The following is a 17,140-nucleotide window of genomic DNA, read 5'->3' as shown; positions in this document are numbered from 1 at the left end:
ACTGAAACAGTTTAGTGAAGAGGAAAGATCCAAAATTCCTCCTGACCGTTCTGCAGGTCTGATCTGCAACTACAGGAAATGTTTGGTTGAGGTTTTTGCTGCCAAAGGAGAGTCAACTAGTTACTAAATCCAAAGGTTCACATACTTTTTCCACCCTGTACTGTGAATATTAACATGTTGTATTTAATAAAACCATGGAAACATATCATTTTGTGTGGCAATAGTTTAAGCAGACTGTTAAGCAGTTTGTCTATTGTTGTGACTTAGATGAAGATCAGAACATATTTAATGACCAATTTATGCAGAAATCCAAGTTCAATCCCAGAAGGTTTACATATTTTTTCTTGCAATTTTATATAGTGGAGCTACAGGGGTTGGACAGTGAAATTGAAACACCTGTCATCATTTTAGTGTGGGAGGTTTCATGGCTAAATTGGAGCAGCCTGGTGGCCAATCTTCATTAATTGCACATTGCACCAGTAAGAGCAGTAAGAGTGTGAAGGTTCAATTAGCAGGGTAAGAGCACAGTTTTGCTCAAAATATTGCAATGCACACAGCATTATGGGTGAAATTGCAGAGTTCAAAAGAGGACAAGTTGTTGGTGCACGTCTTGCTGGAGCATCTGTTACCAAGACAGCAAGTCTTTGTGATGTATCAAGAGCCACGGTATCCAGGGTAATGTCAGCATACCACCAAGAAGGACCAACCACATCCAACAGGATTAACTGTGGACGCTGTAAGAGGAAGCTGTCTGAAAGGGATATTCGGGTGCTAACCCGGATTGTATCCAAAAAGCATAAAACCACGGCTGATCAAATCACGCAGAATTCAATGTGCACCTCAACTCTCCTATTTCCACCAGAACTGTCCGTCACCACAATAAATTATTGTGCTTTAAAACCAGGTTTTTTTTAGTTTCATTGTCCAACCCCTGTGTACAAGACAGGTGGCATTACAGGTCCATGTTTGAGGAGTCCAAGCACTAAAAACAAAAGGTTCAGTTCTGCCTGACAACATTCCAAAAGCAGAGACAGTCACGAGTGGCCAAATGATGTCATGCTTCCTGTGAAAACTGACAGATAAAATAATGTTGCATCATCTTTTTCCAGAAATTTGTTAATTAATTATTACTTATACAGATGTTCTAAATATTTTTTTCTACATTGGAATAAATAAATAACACAAATAAACAATGTATAATGTGTAAAGGCCTTTAAACTGCTGGTCATAGATCAGAAGAAGGTTATGGAACAGTGATGCAACAGTGATAGCTAAAGTAAACAGTAAATAGTAAAAGTGCTCGAAGCACTCTGGTTGCCATTGGTACTGTCTGTGTGTATGTGTTTGTCATGTCATGTCATGTGTTATTATTCCTGTCAGAACTGTGAACAAAACCACTAACCCACACACACACACAGAGAATATCTTAAAGGTTAACTCCCAAACATATGACCCAGTCTGATAAGAGGGTGTGTGTGTGTGTTTGTCTACAGATCAGCTGTTTCTGCCTTCAGTATGAAAATACTAAAGTAAACATATATTTGTTCTTAGCAGCAGTGTTGTTGTCCACTTTCTAAGTAAAGTTAAACTGCTTTTATCAAGAAGGTGGTGCGTGCGTGTGTGTGGTTTTCATGGCGGGGGTGCAGATTTCAGCACTACTATGGTGCCGAATTCAGCAACACTGCCAGGAAAAGCAGAGAGGCTGCATGACTATTTTTCATTCTTTCTTACAAGTCGGTGTTGCTTTGAACAGCATCTTGGGTATTTTCATAAAAAAAAAAAAAAAGCCAAGAAGACATAAGTGTGCACTCCCGAGAGGGGGTGCTTTTTCTGGAGGGGTGCTGAATTCGGCACAACACCGGTTCTCTCATTGATAACATTAAGGAGATACTGTACTCTATATTATGGAAGCCCATTTCCGCCACCTAAAAAATAAATAAATAAAATAATCCAGCACATTCTTTTTTATTATTAATAAGTAAATTGTAAATATTATTTTTTTGAGATACTAAGTCATTATTTTGAGATACTATCTTATTATTTTGAGATACTATGTCAATATTTTGAGATACTATCTGATTATTTTGAGATACTATCTGATTATTTTGAGATACTCTCTCCTTATTTTGAGATACTATCTCATTATGTCGAGATACTAGTAGAATGTATAGAGACAAAAACAAAGACGCAAAAAGGATACTATTATTGAGGACTACTTCAGGCCGCCTGGATTCACAAATCATGAAATATTGGTGCTTGTATGTTTTATATGTGTCACCCCTAGGGGTGTGCCATATTGTATCGTACGATACGATAATATCGTCAACATTTTTTAATATCGTGAACAATATTATACCCTGAAATATATTGTGCCATACCACCCACCCCTAATTATTACATTATGGTTCTACTTTTTTGCTGTTTTATAAACAAATTCTGGATCATTGACTTCTGTCACATATTTGATAAAATACTCAGTTAAAGTCTCAGTTAGGGGGTGTGCCATATCATAACATATGCATTAATACAATTGATTTTTTATTTTGTTTTAGTAGTGTATTCTTGAAATATTTTATTTTTTAAACTCAGTGTTTTGTCATATCGCCAGGAGTATCGTCATCGTGAAAATACCATGAAATATCGCGATGTTATTTTAGGGCCATATCGCCCACCCCTAGTCACCACTTTAATAATTAAGCCAATGTGATGTGGAACTAAATTACACACTGGCCGTTTCTCAATCTGCGTCTGTATTTGTGTTCTTGTGGACTCGGGAATCGTCATGTTAAATTCAGAAGATCACAGTTAGCCAAGTACACAACTAATACCCGGATGTGTTCTTGCTACTCCCTCATTATCGAGGATGCATGGAAGGTGAATTTAGTGGACTTCTTACAGCCCAATAACCCAGAATACACCTCTCAGCAGTATCAGCTTAATGCAGGAGGAGAAGTTACATAACTGTTAGCACCTGTACGTTTTCAAAACAGTACTGCTGTGTGCTAAAACTATGTTTAAAGTAATTGTTAGGCGAGAATGTAGGGGTTTAGACTTCAGATATGTGGTTTATTTGTTGAGAAAGCGGCTAGGTGAAAATGTGCTCCTCTGTTTTCGGAACGTGTTCCGCTCCTTTAAGAGGAAGACGTCATCAAGTACACAGCTGTTCTAATTACACAACAACCATCCCGCTTCCTCCCAGTCTCGGGAGTCCGCACTTGCGATCCGAACTTCCCAAGTCCAGACTTTTTTACTTGTGTATTGAAAAACGGCCACAGTTCACCCCCACAGTCACCGCTGTCTTACTCTCCCCTTTCTACTCTTCTCTCTTCACCCACTCAGCGCCAACTATTGGTTCTCTACCCACCACAGTATGGTAGCTTCATTGGAGGAAAATTTTCCCAAAAGCAAACACACCTGCTATCTCAAAATAATGACTTTGAGATATTATGTCAAAATAATGATTTAGTATCAAAATATTGAGATAGTATCTTAAAAAAATGACTTAGTATCTCAAAATATTGAGATAGTATCTCAAAATAATGAGAGAGTATCTCAAAATAATGACTTAGTATCTGAAAATATTGAGATAGTATCTCAAAATAATGACTTACTATCTCAAAATAATGATCTAGTATTTCAAAATATTGAGATAATAGTTTACTTAATAATAATAAAAAAAAAATTGCTGGATTATTTTTTTTTTTTTTTAAGTGGCGGGAATGGGCTTCCATACTTTCTCCACCTTTAAAATTATGTTTTGTTATTTAGTAAGTAGTGATCTTAATAAAACATTAATTTTTATTACTTAAGCCAAAGAATCTGTGGAAAAGGAAGTATATTTTAAGGAGAAGGATGGAGGTTGAGACCTTACAGCTACATCCTTTTTGCAGTGTGGGATTTGTGCGTATCAGGCAGTGTAGAAGAGAATCAGAGCTGTGTGGAAGAGAGCAGAGAGAAGAGCCTACTGTTCGGCTGTGTCGTAAACAGTGTAAAGTGGATACACAGAACACACAGGGAGTTCTGTGCCAAGAATGAGAGGAACAATACAGGACTGTGTTCAGTTAATGAATAAAACATTGACAACAAAATTCTCCAGAATAGACTCATTATAGACTGATTCAGACTAATTGAATGTGATTCCAAATTCCAGTACAGTTATCTACAGAACATCTACTGATCATTTTCAGTTTCGTTTGTTTAGCCTTGATGGATTTATTGGGGATTTTTCAATACTGAGTACACAAGTTTGGACTCCCCTACTTGGCCAGTGTGGAGTTCGGCTCGCGAGTGCATACTCCTGAGGATGGGAGGAAGTCGTATGGTTATTCCGTAATTGGATAAGGCTGCGTAGTTTATGACGTCACCCTCTCAGGGGCGCAGAAAGCATTGTTCCAAAAAAAAAAAAAAAAAAAAAAATAGGAGCACATTTTCATATAGCCGCTTACTTAAAACAGCACTAGGCAGGATTTCCATGATTTTTCCATGAAAATTACAGCTTGAAACTCACTGCAGCGCTGCATTGAGGTGTAATAGGAGGAATAGCGGTGCTCTCGTGTCTGTGCCGGAGCTCCTCTGAGCTCAAACCAGACTCTGTAAGTTTTCCGAGGCGGCCGCGACCAACGCTCGCGAGAACTGCGACCTGCTTTCCGACCTTTAGTTCTAACAGTTCTACAAGGACTACTGGTTCATTCTTTACAAACTAACATACAGACACTCTGGCCTATGCTGGAATGAGACCGAATATGTCTGTGAAAGCCAGAAAACGAGAAAGAGAAACTAATCCGCCTGAAACATTTATTACACTCTACAACTGTAGGGGGAGCCGACGAGCACAAAATCTCAATCCTACCTAGTGGAGCTTTAACAAATAAAGCACATATCTGAAGTCTAAACCATAACATTCTCGCTTAAAAATAACTTCAAACTTTATTTTATCATACAGCAGTGCTATTTCTAAAATGTATAACTTGGGGTTTTAGTTAAATTGGGTTTGGTTAAATCTTACTGGACCACGGTTCTGCCCCCTCCCCCACTGACCTGCACTCACACTACGTTTAAACAATCCGTTCCCAAACATGGTTACGTTATTAGTCACTGCTTAGTGGGCTTGCTGGTGTGGTGTTGGGAAAAAAAAAAAAATAAATAATATATATACATATATACGTATATATGTATATATATACGTATATATGTATATATATATATATATATATATATATATATATCTATATCCCCACAGAATTTGTTTTTTAAAACGTTATTCAGCTCTATTTAAAAAGGTGTGGTCCCTCCTCGGCTGGGTTACACCTAGCCGAGAAGGGACCAATGACTGTATGGGTGGGACCATAGACTGTGTGAGCTCTGTGGAGGCAGCCCTTAGGGGCAGAGTTATTCAAATGAGTAGGCTGTCCCTCCACAGTCTTTCTCCCTCCTCTGGTCTCTACTGCGCTCTACAGACTCGGGTTTCAGGATCGCCAACATGGCGGAAGATTTTGGCTTCATTTTCATTGAATGAATGGGAACGACGACACGGCGTCCATCTTTCTTACAGTCTCTGGTACAGACAATTACCCAAAACATACAGTGAAAGCAACACAAGAGTTTTTTTCATCAGATCTCAATCTGATCGAGCTGCATCTCCCTTGCTTAAGACAAATGTTATTTATGGTAAAGTTAATTTGTCCAATTACGTTTGAGCCCCTGAAATGAGGAGGCTTTGTAGAAAGAGTTGTAATTCTTAAAGGCTTCATAGGACATTTTTTATTCAACTCGCTGAATAAAACCTGAAAGTCTATTTCAGTCGCATCTCATTACTTTGATTAAGCAGAGGCCAAATGATGAAGACTGTTTAACTGTCTATAATATGCATTTTTAAATTCTATATAACTGTGCTAATATAACCTTAAAAGAAATGATAAAGTATAATTCCCTTAATGGCTTGGAGAGTTTTTCTAATATTTTTGGAGGGCGGGGCTAAATACCAGTCAATAAGTCAGTAGTTGGTCTACTCTATACCACTCTCTACAACACTGCAGACCACCACCCTACAGACATGAACAGAAATAATCTCTCTCTCCCTCACACTCTTACACACACTAAACAAAACCAGGAAACCTGTCAAGGCTGGGTGTATGGGGAAGAGGGGGTGAGGCGCCTCCTGTGCACTGTGAAAACAGACATTGACCGGTCTAATTAGCTGATACAGCAAAAACAGAGCACCATAAGTAATCCTGGTCTAATAAAAACTGAAAGGAAGCCAGGGAAACAGGAAAACCCACCACAACCCCCCTTCATACTTCCACTGCACTCCCACTCCTCTGAATGACTTCATACATATGGAAGCACTTTACCGAAACTCTAAAGGGAAATTCCACTGAACAGAGAGCATTCGAAGAGTTTGAAACGTTTCATAAAGGAAAGACTTTGCGGCTGTTGAGATATAGAGCATGTATTATATACCATATATTTTTGCACTACTAGGCACACTTAAATCCTTTAATTTTCCCAAAAATCATGAGTGCGCTTTATGTATGAATTTTACCAGTCAGGTATTAAGGAGCATTAAAGCCACTCCACTGAATTACAGCATTATACAGGAGTTTCAGTTTAGCACTAGCACTTTTGCCATTCAGAGGTGAGTATTATCAGCCTGTAGCCTGCTACTAACCTCTGATAGCACTGTTGGAGCAGCATTAGCATTAGTCGCTAACCGCGCTGAGCACTAGCTCTTTCGCTGTTCAGAGGTGAGTATTATCAGCATGTATCCTGCTGCTAACCCCTGATAGCACTGCAGAAGCAGCATTAGCATTAGCCGCTTATCACAGCGCTAGCTCTTTTGCTGTTCAGAGGTGAGTATGTAGGACTGGAGCCTGTGCATTTATCTTGTTAAACATGGGACGAACTGCTAGCTAATATCGCCCAGGCTTACCGGAACACGCAGGGTTCGTCAGTGTAGCTCTGTCGAGTGGCATTAGTCGTTAACCGCTAATGCTAATTCGGCAGCTTTAGTGGAAATCTGTAAATCTAAGCTTATTGTAAATAAACAGAAGGGCTTTACTCACCCAATTAAGCAGTTTTCAGGAGAGAAATGTAGAGTAGATTTAAATCCAGTGCTCGTTTTTTTTATTTTTTTATTTTTAAAGATTCAGTTTTTTCTACTTAACTTAGCTTAATAGTGGGTGGCGACACCTGCTGAATTTAGAAGAAAAATATGGCAACACCCCTGTTCCTATTACTGGCGTTGCATAAAATGCACCTTATAACCTTGTGCGCTTTATGTATGAAAACAGACAAAAAAAAAAAAAGTTTGATAGCGTGCCTTATAATCCGGTGCGCCTGAAGAAGCACAGTATAAACATTAGCCCACAGTTCTAACCAGAGTTTAAAACAACCCAAGACAAAGTGCCGAAGAGAAGACTCACAAATTTCGCTTTATAGCTGTAATCAAATCAGCCCTTATCCCGTTTCAACTCCAAAATATAGAATGTTTATTTACAGAGTCTTCTTAGGTTACATACAAAATATGAGTATAGGAAACACATACAAACAAACAAACAAACAAAAATAAACACAAACACAAGGAAGAGAAGGATCATTATTGCTGCATCAGCCGAGACTAGCCCCTGCATTAGTGCTGTTATCAACCAGAGCTTTCTCAGACACATCCAGAACAGCCCAAAATGGACCAAATATATCTATTTAGTAAATATATTATGTACAGTGACAGTGATATTAAAATCACAGTGGTGAAATATTGATGTGGCACAGTTAAAGGCTGCACTCCTTAAGTCAACTCTATAAAAGTATCCGTGTTTCAGAAGAGTCACTGTGATTGGTCACACAAACCAATCCTGTGATTGGTTAGATGCTTATTTGCATATTGTAGCCATATGCCATATAAGGATAATTTCACAGTAAAGATCAAACAGTACTCTGTGCCGCCATAGAATTATCATTACAGGTCCTACCACTCACTTTAAATTTCACTAACAGTGTGAAGTTAAGAGTTCCAGATTTGTCTGTTCCTGGGTGTAATGAAGCCTAGATCAGTCTGAATGCATGGAGTCAGGTGTGTGCTGGATTGAGGTGTCCTGTTTAGTCAGGTCTAAAGAGTGTGTGAGCGTTTAGCTCTTCAGGTTGTTGGCTGGCAGAGTGGTTTTATCCAAATCGTCAAAGTAGGGGTGGGTCATGGCCTGTCGTGCAGAAATTCTCTTCAGGGGGTCGTAAATCAGCATTTTCTAAATAAGAAACACACATAAAAGATTTAGCACATTTGATCTGATTAGTTTTGGTTTCACACTGTAGTATAGCAAGCCAGGAATCCTTCATGATAATAATTTTGTCATTGTAGGACCACTTTATTTCATTGATGTGACAGAATATTACACCATTTTAAAGATCAATGAATGTTGAAATATCCGAAATAAAGAAAACCGTTTTAAAACAAATTCAAACAATAAAAAAAATAACCTTCATAGCTATGAAAAATAGCTTACTAGGGACCTATGTTTCTGAAATGCAATGTGGAATCATGGAATTAAGGAGTAAAAGTGGAATTCTGACAGAAATACACAATTAGCAAGAGGACTAAGAAAGGGTGGGGTGGAGTGGAGGAGACCAGCAGTGACCAGAACTGTAGCCTGCACTACAAAAAATAAAAAAATAATAAATAAATAAATTTGCCAATAAATAAAATAGATTTTATAGGCTTTAGCTTACTTGCCAATATTAAGGCCAGTAAAATGACATCACATCTATTTACTGTACAAAAATGTGTAATTGTGACAACCCTAACAGGTGCACAAAAGAATCTGACATTTTCTTATGTGGGTCACACTATAGTTGAATAGATTGGACTGTATAAGGACATTAAATTGGCATTTGCCTTTCCAGATATTGTGCTGAATTATGCATCTCTGCCAAAATCTGACTTCTTTTAACTACAGTCCTGTGTGCAGCAGTTGAGGGTAAACAGGTTCCCCTCCGATTATTATTTTTTTCGGTTTATAAATAAGGGTGAATCTACAGCTACAGTAGAAATGGAAATTACACCCGTGTAATCTGGTGTGCGTTATGCAGCAGGCTGGGTACAACACCTGTTCTAATTTTGTTTATTAAACAATAGAAAAAGAACTATAGTATAGTTTCTATAGTAATGCTATTTACTATAGTTTTACAATATATATATATATATATATATATATATATATTACTTTTGTACTGTGGGCATATTTCAAGAAGTTTGTTGCAAAAATGAATACGCTTGTTGATTATTATTTAATTCACATGAATAACTAGATATCAAAGCATTCATTTTATATTTGTTGTGCAAAAGCTCCGCTTACCCCAAGCAGGTCGATGCCGTTCTTGTCCAGGTTCTTCACCATGCTGCTCAGATTGCCCGTCTTCCACTTCGGGAAAGTGTTCTTATAGTCTGGCAGAGACTCCACATCCGGCCACACATCGTTATTTGGGGTACCCAAAATCCTGCACACACAGAGACATACAGGGCTGTTAAACAGCATTCAACTGTACTGATGATAATTCAACTGTACTGGAAGAGAAATGCATTAAATACAAGAGTATGAAGCAACTTAGGGTTGCAACGCTGTGACATTTTCATTGCTTTTAAACTGTCTCAGACACTATCATGGGGTCACAACAAACGATCATGTTGTTTCACAACAACCAAAAAGCATTAACATAACACTGAATAAAATTAGGAATATGATGGATGACTAGTATGCATGCTGATAGTTGCAGACAGGTGGAGAGATGGTTCGATGGAGCAGATTAGCTGTGTTATGAACAACAGCAAGTTATGGGCAATGCTTATGTCTGAGCTCAGCCGAAATAAAGCTGGAATGTTCACAGAAGCATATACTAATAGCTGGAACAGAGAGGCTTGGAGCAGGTAAATGGTTGTCCCTCTTTAGAAAATATTGCTGTTTGCTATGACATGGACATTGTCTGCAAGTTATCATGATATACCTGCAGTACAAAGCCTTAAATCGTGAGAGAATACCTGCAAGTAAAAGATATTTTTGATATGTTTGTTAGGATTATGAACATATTCCTTTGTCAGAAAACACCACCAGTTGGGCGCACACTGACCCTGAACTGACTGATGAAAGATGAATAAGCGAGACTAAATACATTGGGGATTAACATGCATTTTTGCTGACCGGATCACGCTCTCTGACTACACATCCAAGATGCACTGTGACCGGAATTTGCCTGGATCACTTAAACCGCATTTAAATGTGGTCAGAGGCAGATATCGCAGTGTTAACAGAATGTCTTGTGATCAGATTCCCTCAGGCAAGCTTAAAAAACTTAAAAGTAAATAGTACTGTGGGTGTTAGCTTCTCTAGCTCATTCAGTTTGAGAGTATAGCAGCAGATGTGAGCCATATTACAGAGCAAGTTCCTTGAAGTGTAAATTGTCCTTTTCATTTTTTTAATAAAAAGTTTCAGGAACTGTTAATTAACAGTTTCACTCAAATATTTAGAGTAAGGAAAGAAAAACATAAATAATATGGATGTACCAATCTCATTTTCCCCCCAATCCGAGTGAGTAATTTGACTGAATTACTTAAGTATCAAATAGTTATATAAATGATCTCCATTTAAATATGCATCTTTTCTCAAGCAAACAAACAAAAATGCCTATAAAATCAAATACTAGACAAAAATACCTCACCACAATTATCAGAGTACACTGAGGCAACTCGGTTTACTAAAAATATATATTCAAAATATTAGTTTTTAAAATTATAGTTAAAAATATGTTTAAACTGTTTTAAACTACTGGCTAATTTTACTGTCCAGGGCCAGAAATAAGAGAAGTAGCCCGATTGTTTTTCTACCCTACTCAAACTGCCAAAAAGATATGCCACTCATTGCTATGTGTTCACACTGAAAATGTGTGTTAGATCCTAAGCGACCTTACTAGCACTTGTCTTCTGTATATCTCTATCTGCTTCTGATAAACATGTAGTGTTTATAGCACAGTCGTATGCAAAACAAAACGTTACATTTTTTTTTTTAATCAGTAATCTGGATCTGTTCCACCCGCTTACATAATCAGATTGGGAATATCCCTATTTAATAAATGTAGGCAAAGACGAATTAAACTGTTTTAGGGAAACATGTAAATGGGGTCAATGTTTATCCACAGGCATTTTAATTTCAGGGGTAAAAATGCCATGAAAATTGTACCTGAAAATCCTGAAGAGCTGGTCGATCTCAGAGTCTCCATGGAACAGAGGTTTCTTGGTGGCGAGCTCAGCAAAAATGGTACCGATACTCCAGACGTCTACAGGAGTGGAGTAACGAGACGCTCCTAATAACACCTCTGGAGCTCTGTACCACAGAGTCACCACCTGAAAACAAGCAAACACAAGCAGTGACTAGGCAAGTCAGAGATATACTTTACTGCTTGCTGGCCACTTTATCATAAACTAGTCTGCTCTCATTCCCAATCAGTAACACTGACATAAGTAAAAACCCAGGAATAGCAATAACAGGGCACAGAGCAGGCCTTTCTAATAAAGTGGCCAGTGAGGGGAAGCAATAGAGGGGTTATAATAGCATGTATACCAACTGTTCAATAAAGGAAGAATGTTCAGGCACATTAATACAAAGAGACATGCATTATAAAGCATCTCTCACATTAACATAATTGAGTGTAATGAGTCAGGCAATAAAATGAGTGAAGGTGCGGTTCAGTCGTCAAATGATTTTACTGGCAATGAAAAGACAAGCCAAGCAAGGCTCTAAATCAGATTCCGGATTAAACCAGAGTAATCTGCCAACACACTTTCAAGATCACAGCACTTATACGCTGTTTGTAAATCAAATCAAAGTTTAATGCCAGTACAAATGTATGTTTATAAACTAAGGTAAATTAGCAGACTAAAGAACTGGAGTTAAGAAAGACAAACAACGTTGGGGGCGTATTTACAAAGAGTAGGTTTGACCACACAAGTACCTACTCTTTTTGTTTTAATTTCTCTTGATTACAATTAAGGAACATCATAAGCGTCAACAGACATGACATGTTTATAGAAGCTACACAAACTGTTAATTTGGCTCTCTGTTCAAGTTACAAGGGAGTGCTAAATTAACATTTAGAAAGGTATTTTTCAGGCCTATTAAACATTTTAAACTATTAAAGCTAAAGCCCTAAAATCATCCACATTATTGAAAAAAGCAGCACATTTTCATCCAACAGTCTTTTGGGAGGACAGTTTATCCTTACTAGGTAAAAGTGATACAGTTTTATATTATCTGTATATGTTGTGTGTGTATGTCATCTCTGGTCTTACCATCTTCATTACTAAATTCTCTACTAAGTTAAAGTAGTGAAATAGATTTCGTGTGAGTTTGTGCGTTACCTCGTGTGTGTAGACTCTGACGGGCACTCCGAAAGCACGGGCCAGGCCGAAATCTGCCAGCTTTATCACGCCTTTATTATCGATCAGCAGGTTCTGGGGCTTCAGGTCACGGTGAAGAACCCGACGGCAGTGGCAGAACAGAATCCCCTCCAGAATCTGATACAAGTAACTCTACACACAGGAAGATACACACAGATTAATGAGGTCGACCTACTTAATACCGCTTCAATAGGGGCAACAGGCCTTCTGAACCTGTAACATATTTGATGCTATATTAAATGACTTGAAGAATTTTCTTACACAGCTACGTTGTGCCATCTGCTGGCCAATAAACAATACTACAGCGTCATCAGCAAATCAGTGAGAAGCTTTGCCCAAGCTATTACCAAAATACATTATCAGTAATACAGTTTTCCTTTTTTACTGTATCAGTTATACCCTTATTCCATTTAACTCCACAGCTTGCCATGAACCGATAGAAGCTCCAGCATGAGTGAACATACATTAGCAGTGGGTATGACAACACCACTGTTTGTTTGAAGATATTTTAGTCCTAAACACCAAAGCAAACAGCATGTGAAAATCTTTTAATTTTCCCAAAAATCATGCTTGTATTAATTCTACCAGTTAGGTTGTAGGAGCAGTTGTAATGTGCACTCCACTAAGGTGCTGCGTTATACAGGAGTTTCAGTTTGGACGAGAATAGAGCAGCATTAGCATTAACCGCTAACCATGCTAAGCGCTAGCTCTTTCGCCGTTCAGAGGTGAGTATTACTGGCCTGTAGCCTGCTGCTAACCCTGGCTAGCACTGCTGGGCAGCCCTGGCTTACCGGAACACTCATGGTTCCTCAGTTTTAGCTTTATTAAATTGGAAGGAAAGCATGGCAACACTCGTTTCTTCCTCACATAAGGCACCTTTTAATCCAGTGCTCCTTATAGTGCGAAAAATACGACAAAATCCTAGGTTATTATACTGTTAGCACTGCACTGCCCTGTCTGTTTAACAGTCTAATGTATTTATTGTAGTGCCCTAGTTACATGATTGTAGAATTTGTGGTAAAAAATTTTTTGTTTAACATCTCCCACCCCCCCCATCCCCATAGCCCATCACTAATACACTTTACACTTCAACATCTACAATTTGTGCAAATTTAAGTCTCACATTAAAATGAACGCAGTCTGAAGTTTCAATTAATTTAACTTTAATCTAAGAGCTTATAAACAAGAGTGGCTGTAGCTCACCTTAACAAGCATGGGGTCCATGTACTGTCCTGAGGGAATGGAGTCCAGATACTTCTTCAGATCCATAGACAGAAACTCAAACACCAAGTACAGCTTCGACTCCTGCATCAGCACATCCAGCAGCCTAGAGAGTAGAAAAACAGAGAGGGAATCATTCTTTCCTCTGCACACGAGATATTAATTTACTACACACTGCAGACAATTCTCAAGCGTAAGAGCTGTAAGGTCTCTATAACTCCAATGGGCAGTAACAAATGAACAATTATTTACTTGAGGAAGAAGGGAGAGGACAAAAAAAACTTAAAAATCACCAGTTTAAATATGTGTAAACCATGTGATCTACCAGATTTCCTTAAGCTTTAAATAGTGAATACTTAAATATAAATAAATTAATCACTGTTCGATTGGGAAAATTAAATAATAATTCAGTGTCAATCAAAACAATTAGCTGTATTAAATTTACACAATATTATGTGATTAATCATATGTCATTATCATATTTTTAAGCAGGTACTACGCTGTAAACTTGCTTTTCAAACTAGAATATTGTAAGACAAAATATAAACATGTTTGCAGGTCTATATTAGGGTACTATGACACAGTTATTGTCATGAACTTTTGCTTTTTGGAAAACACCGTGGATAATGCCACTAAATAAACCTGATTGTTGTAACTCCTGTTTAATTGGATATAGTGCAGCAAACCTTTACACAAATAAGTGTACAATTTATGCAAATAAATATATCAATATGTCACACTATATCAGATACTGTAAACAAGTCAATAAACTGCACTTGTTTAAATAAAAAAAAATTAAAGTGATATTTTATACATAATGTTTTATACTATAAGTAAAAGAATTGTATTTTTTAATGCAATCACAACAGTGGAGTGTAACACTTCTACCTAGAGGGATTAAATGGTTTAAACAAGAGTGAACTTTATTAACAAATTCCTAAATATAAAGGAATAATTAATAATCAGTACTGTTTGACAAAATTATACATATAGCAAAACAATATACTTTGATTATTTTTTTTTCATGTTCAGTTTTGAGCCAACAAAACACAAAAAAAAAAATTACCTAAATAAAAGTGTAGTATAAGCATATGAGAACACATCATAGATATACAAGTGTACACACCGTACGACGTTAGGGTGCTGAAGCTCTTTGAGCAGAGAGATTTCTCGGACGGCTGTGCTCGGGACCCCCTCCTCCTCGCTCTCCAGGCGGATCTTCTTCAGGGCCACCACCTGACCCGTGGACTTGTGACGACCTTTATACACAACTCCATATGTACCTAAGACAGGACAACACACACAGGACAATTCTTACCACCAATAAGACTAACGTACGTAATATAGCATTACTGCTGGTTACAATATGATCACACACTGAATACAGCTCTGGAAAAAGAGACCACTTCAGTTTCTGAACCAGTTTATCTGATTTTGCTATTTAAAAGTATATGTTTCAGTAAAATGAAAATTGTTTTAACATTTCTGCAAAATCCCCAAAAAAAATTAATTTAGAGCATTTATTTCCAGAAAATAGAAAAAAAAAAAGATGCAGAGCTTTCTGATCACAATTTTCATGCATCTTGGCACGTTCTCCTCCACTAGTCTTACACACTGCTTTTGGATAACTTTATGCCACTCCTGGAGCAGAAATTCAAGCAGTTTAGCTTGGTTTGATCATCAGTCTTCCTCTTGATTATATTCCAGAGGTTTTCAATTTGGTAGAATCTAAGAAACTAAGCATTTTTAAGCTGTCTCTTTTTCCAGAGCTGAATAATATAAATCAGAGTCAGGCTAGTTTCTGAAGATACTAATGCACAGTTATCACTCACCTTCTCCAATTTTCTCTATTTTCATGTAGTCTTCCATTTTTATCAGTTTTCTGTGGAGAGAAACACATTCAGTCTTTTAAAAATTTCTGCAGCTGTAGAATGTCATAAGGTTTGTAAAATTACAGTATAGACCAGTACAGTTTTTTTTTTTTTTAAAGACAACTGTATTTATGCACACAGACACACAAGACAATCAGATTCAGACGTACCGTGGCTTAAACTAAACGCAGTAAACAATTACATTTGCATTAAAAAGGATTTTATTGTTATTATTAAAAACATGAATAACTACACATATACTGACTGCATGATTTCAAACAAACATCCAATCTTGGTATTTATAAAAGCCATCAAAATGGGGTTTCATTTGCCTTTACACTGTAGTTTTCCTGCTTAAGTCCATTTGTGTTACAGTAGTTAACATTGCATTACAGAGCTTGGGCTACACATGTAATTAGCTAGTTACTTTATCCTGACATTTTATGTCAACATCTAAAAAAGGTGCATTTTATTCTATAAGATTTACCTGTATATATATATTTGTATCTATTATATATTCTGACTGCCTTTTGTTTTCTTGTTCAGGCTCAGTCGTGTTACAGTAGCTGCTGTTTCTGAACAGCCCTTCGGATAAAATGTTTATTATAACCACAATAGTTTAACTAAACAACAAAAACTTAACAGTTATTTTTTATTTTTTTGGCACACAGCCCAAACTGAGTCCCACTGTAGCTAATTACAGAACTTAACCTACACCATTTTAATGTCATATTAAGTACATAAAACCGTTTAACACACACTCATAAACCTACACACACACACCAGCCTGTGATAAACTGTCTTTCTAAGCTTGTTAACTAGTTAGTTATACATTTGATATTAATTATGTCAAAGAAGACTTCAGCAGAAATTAGGGCTTCATGGTTATACAGTCTCCTGTCACTGTCCTCCATAAGTCACCTAACCTAGGTTATCTAATTTAGATAAAAAGCTACACAAACTATTACTCGTTTTAATGATTTAGCTAATGTTTACTTAAAACAAAAAAACCAACTGTACTTACAGCAGATTTGACCGAGCTAAGCTAAGCTAACGCTAGGCAGACAGCTAGAGTTAAAGCTGAAGCGGATCTGACTACAGTTAGCACTGATGCTAACTCCTCCGCTTTTAACTGAACATTATTACGGACCAAATAAAACATTCGCAGAAAATAGCGCCCGAACACTCACCCGCGTCCTCTAAACACGCTGTCCGGCGGCAGAATAGTGTGTGAAAAAGAGTGAATGTGAGTGTGTGTAAAGGTGTGTGTATGTAAGAGTGAGGGTAAACTTGTCTGTTGGAGAATTCCTCCCGTTCAAACTGACCGCGCTGACGCAATTCAAAACGGACCAATCACAGCACACTGACAGATTTTAAACAGGCCAATCAGGTGGAGGAAGAGCTCCGGCGGGAGTGGTGTACTTTACAGCGCGACCGAAGGATATAATGTCACGAAATCCATACCTGAAAAAAAAAAAAAAAAAAAAAAAAAAAAAAAAAAAAAAAAATATATATATATATATATATATATATATATATATATATATATATATATATATATATATATATGTGTGTGTGTGTGTGTGTGTGTATATTGTAAAAATACACCAAA

At 37.3% G+C, this 17,140-nt stretch overlaps 1 protein-coding gene across 1 annotated transcript; it reads right to left on the bottom strand.

The window, feature by feature from the left end:
• Positions 1-7,463: 7,463 nt before the first annotated feature.
• Positions 7,464-16,876, bottom strand: cdk1 (cyclin-dependent kinase 1). Its single transcript, XM_007258920.4, has 8 exons — positions 16,719-16,876; positions 15,490-15,539; positions 14,784-14,940; positions 13,640-13,763; positions 12,398-12,568; positions 11,220-11,383; positions 9,345-9,486; positions 7,464-8,237 (listed from the first exon to the last, which is right to left on the bottom strand). The coding sequence occupies exons 2-8, from the start codon at positions 15,524-15,526 to the stop codon at positions 8,124-8,126; spliced, it is 909 nt and encodes a 302-aa protein (XP_007258982.1). The 5' UTR covers positions 15,527-15,539; positions 16,719-16,876; the 3' UTR covers positions 7,464-8,123.
• Positions 16,877-17,140: the final 264 nt, after the last annotated feature.

Source organism: Astyanax mexicanus, chromosome 14, assembly GCF_023375975.1.
Source record: "Astyanax mexicanus isolate ESR-SI-001 chromosome 14, AstMex3_surface, whole genome shotgun sequence".
Lineage (NCBI taxonomy): Eukaryota > Metazoa > Chordata > Actinopteri > Characiformes > Acestrorhamphidae > Astyanax > Astyanax mexicanus.
This window is presented reverse-complemented; position numbering and strand designations above follow the sequence as displayed.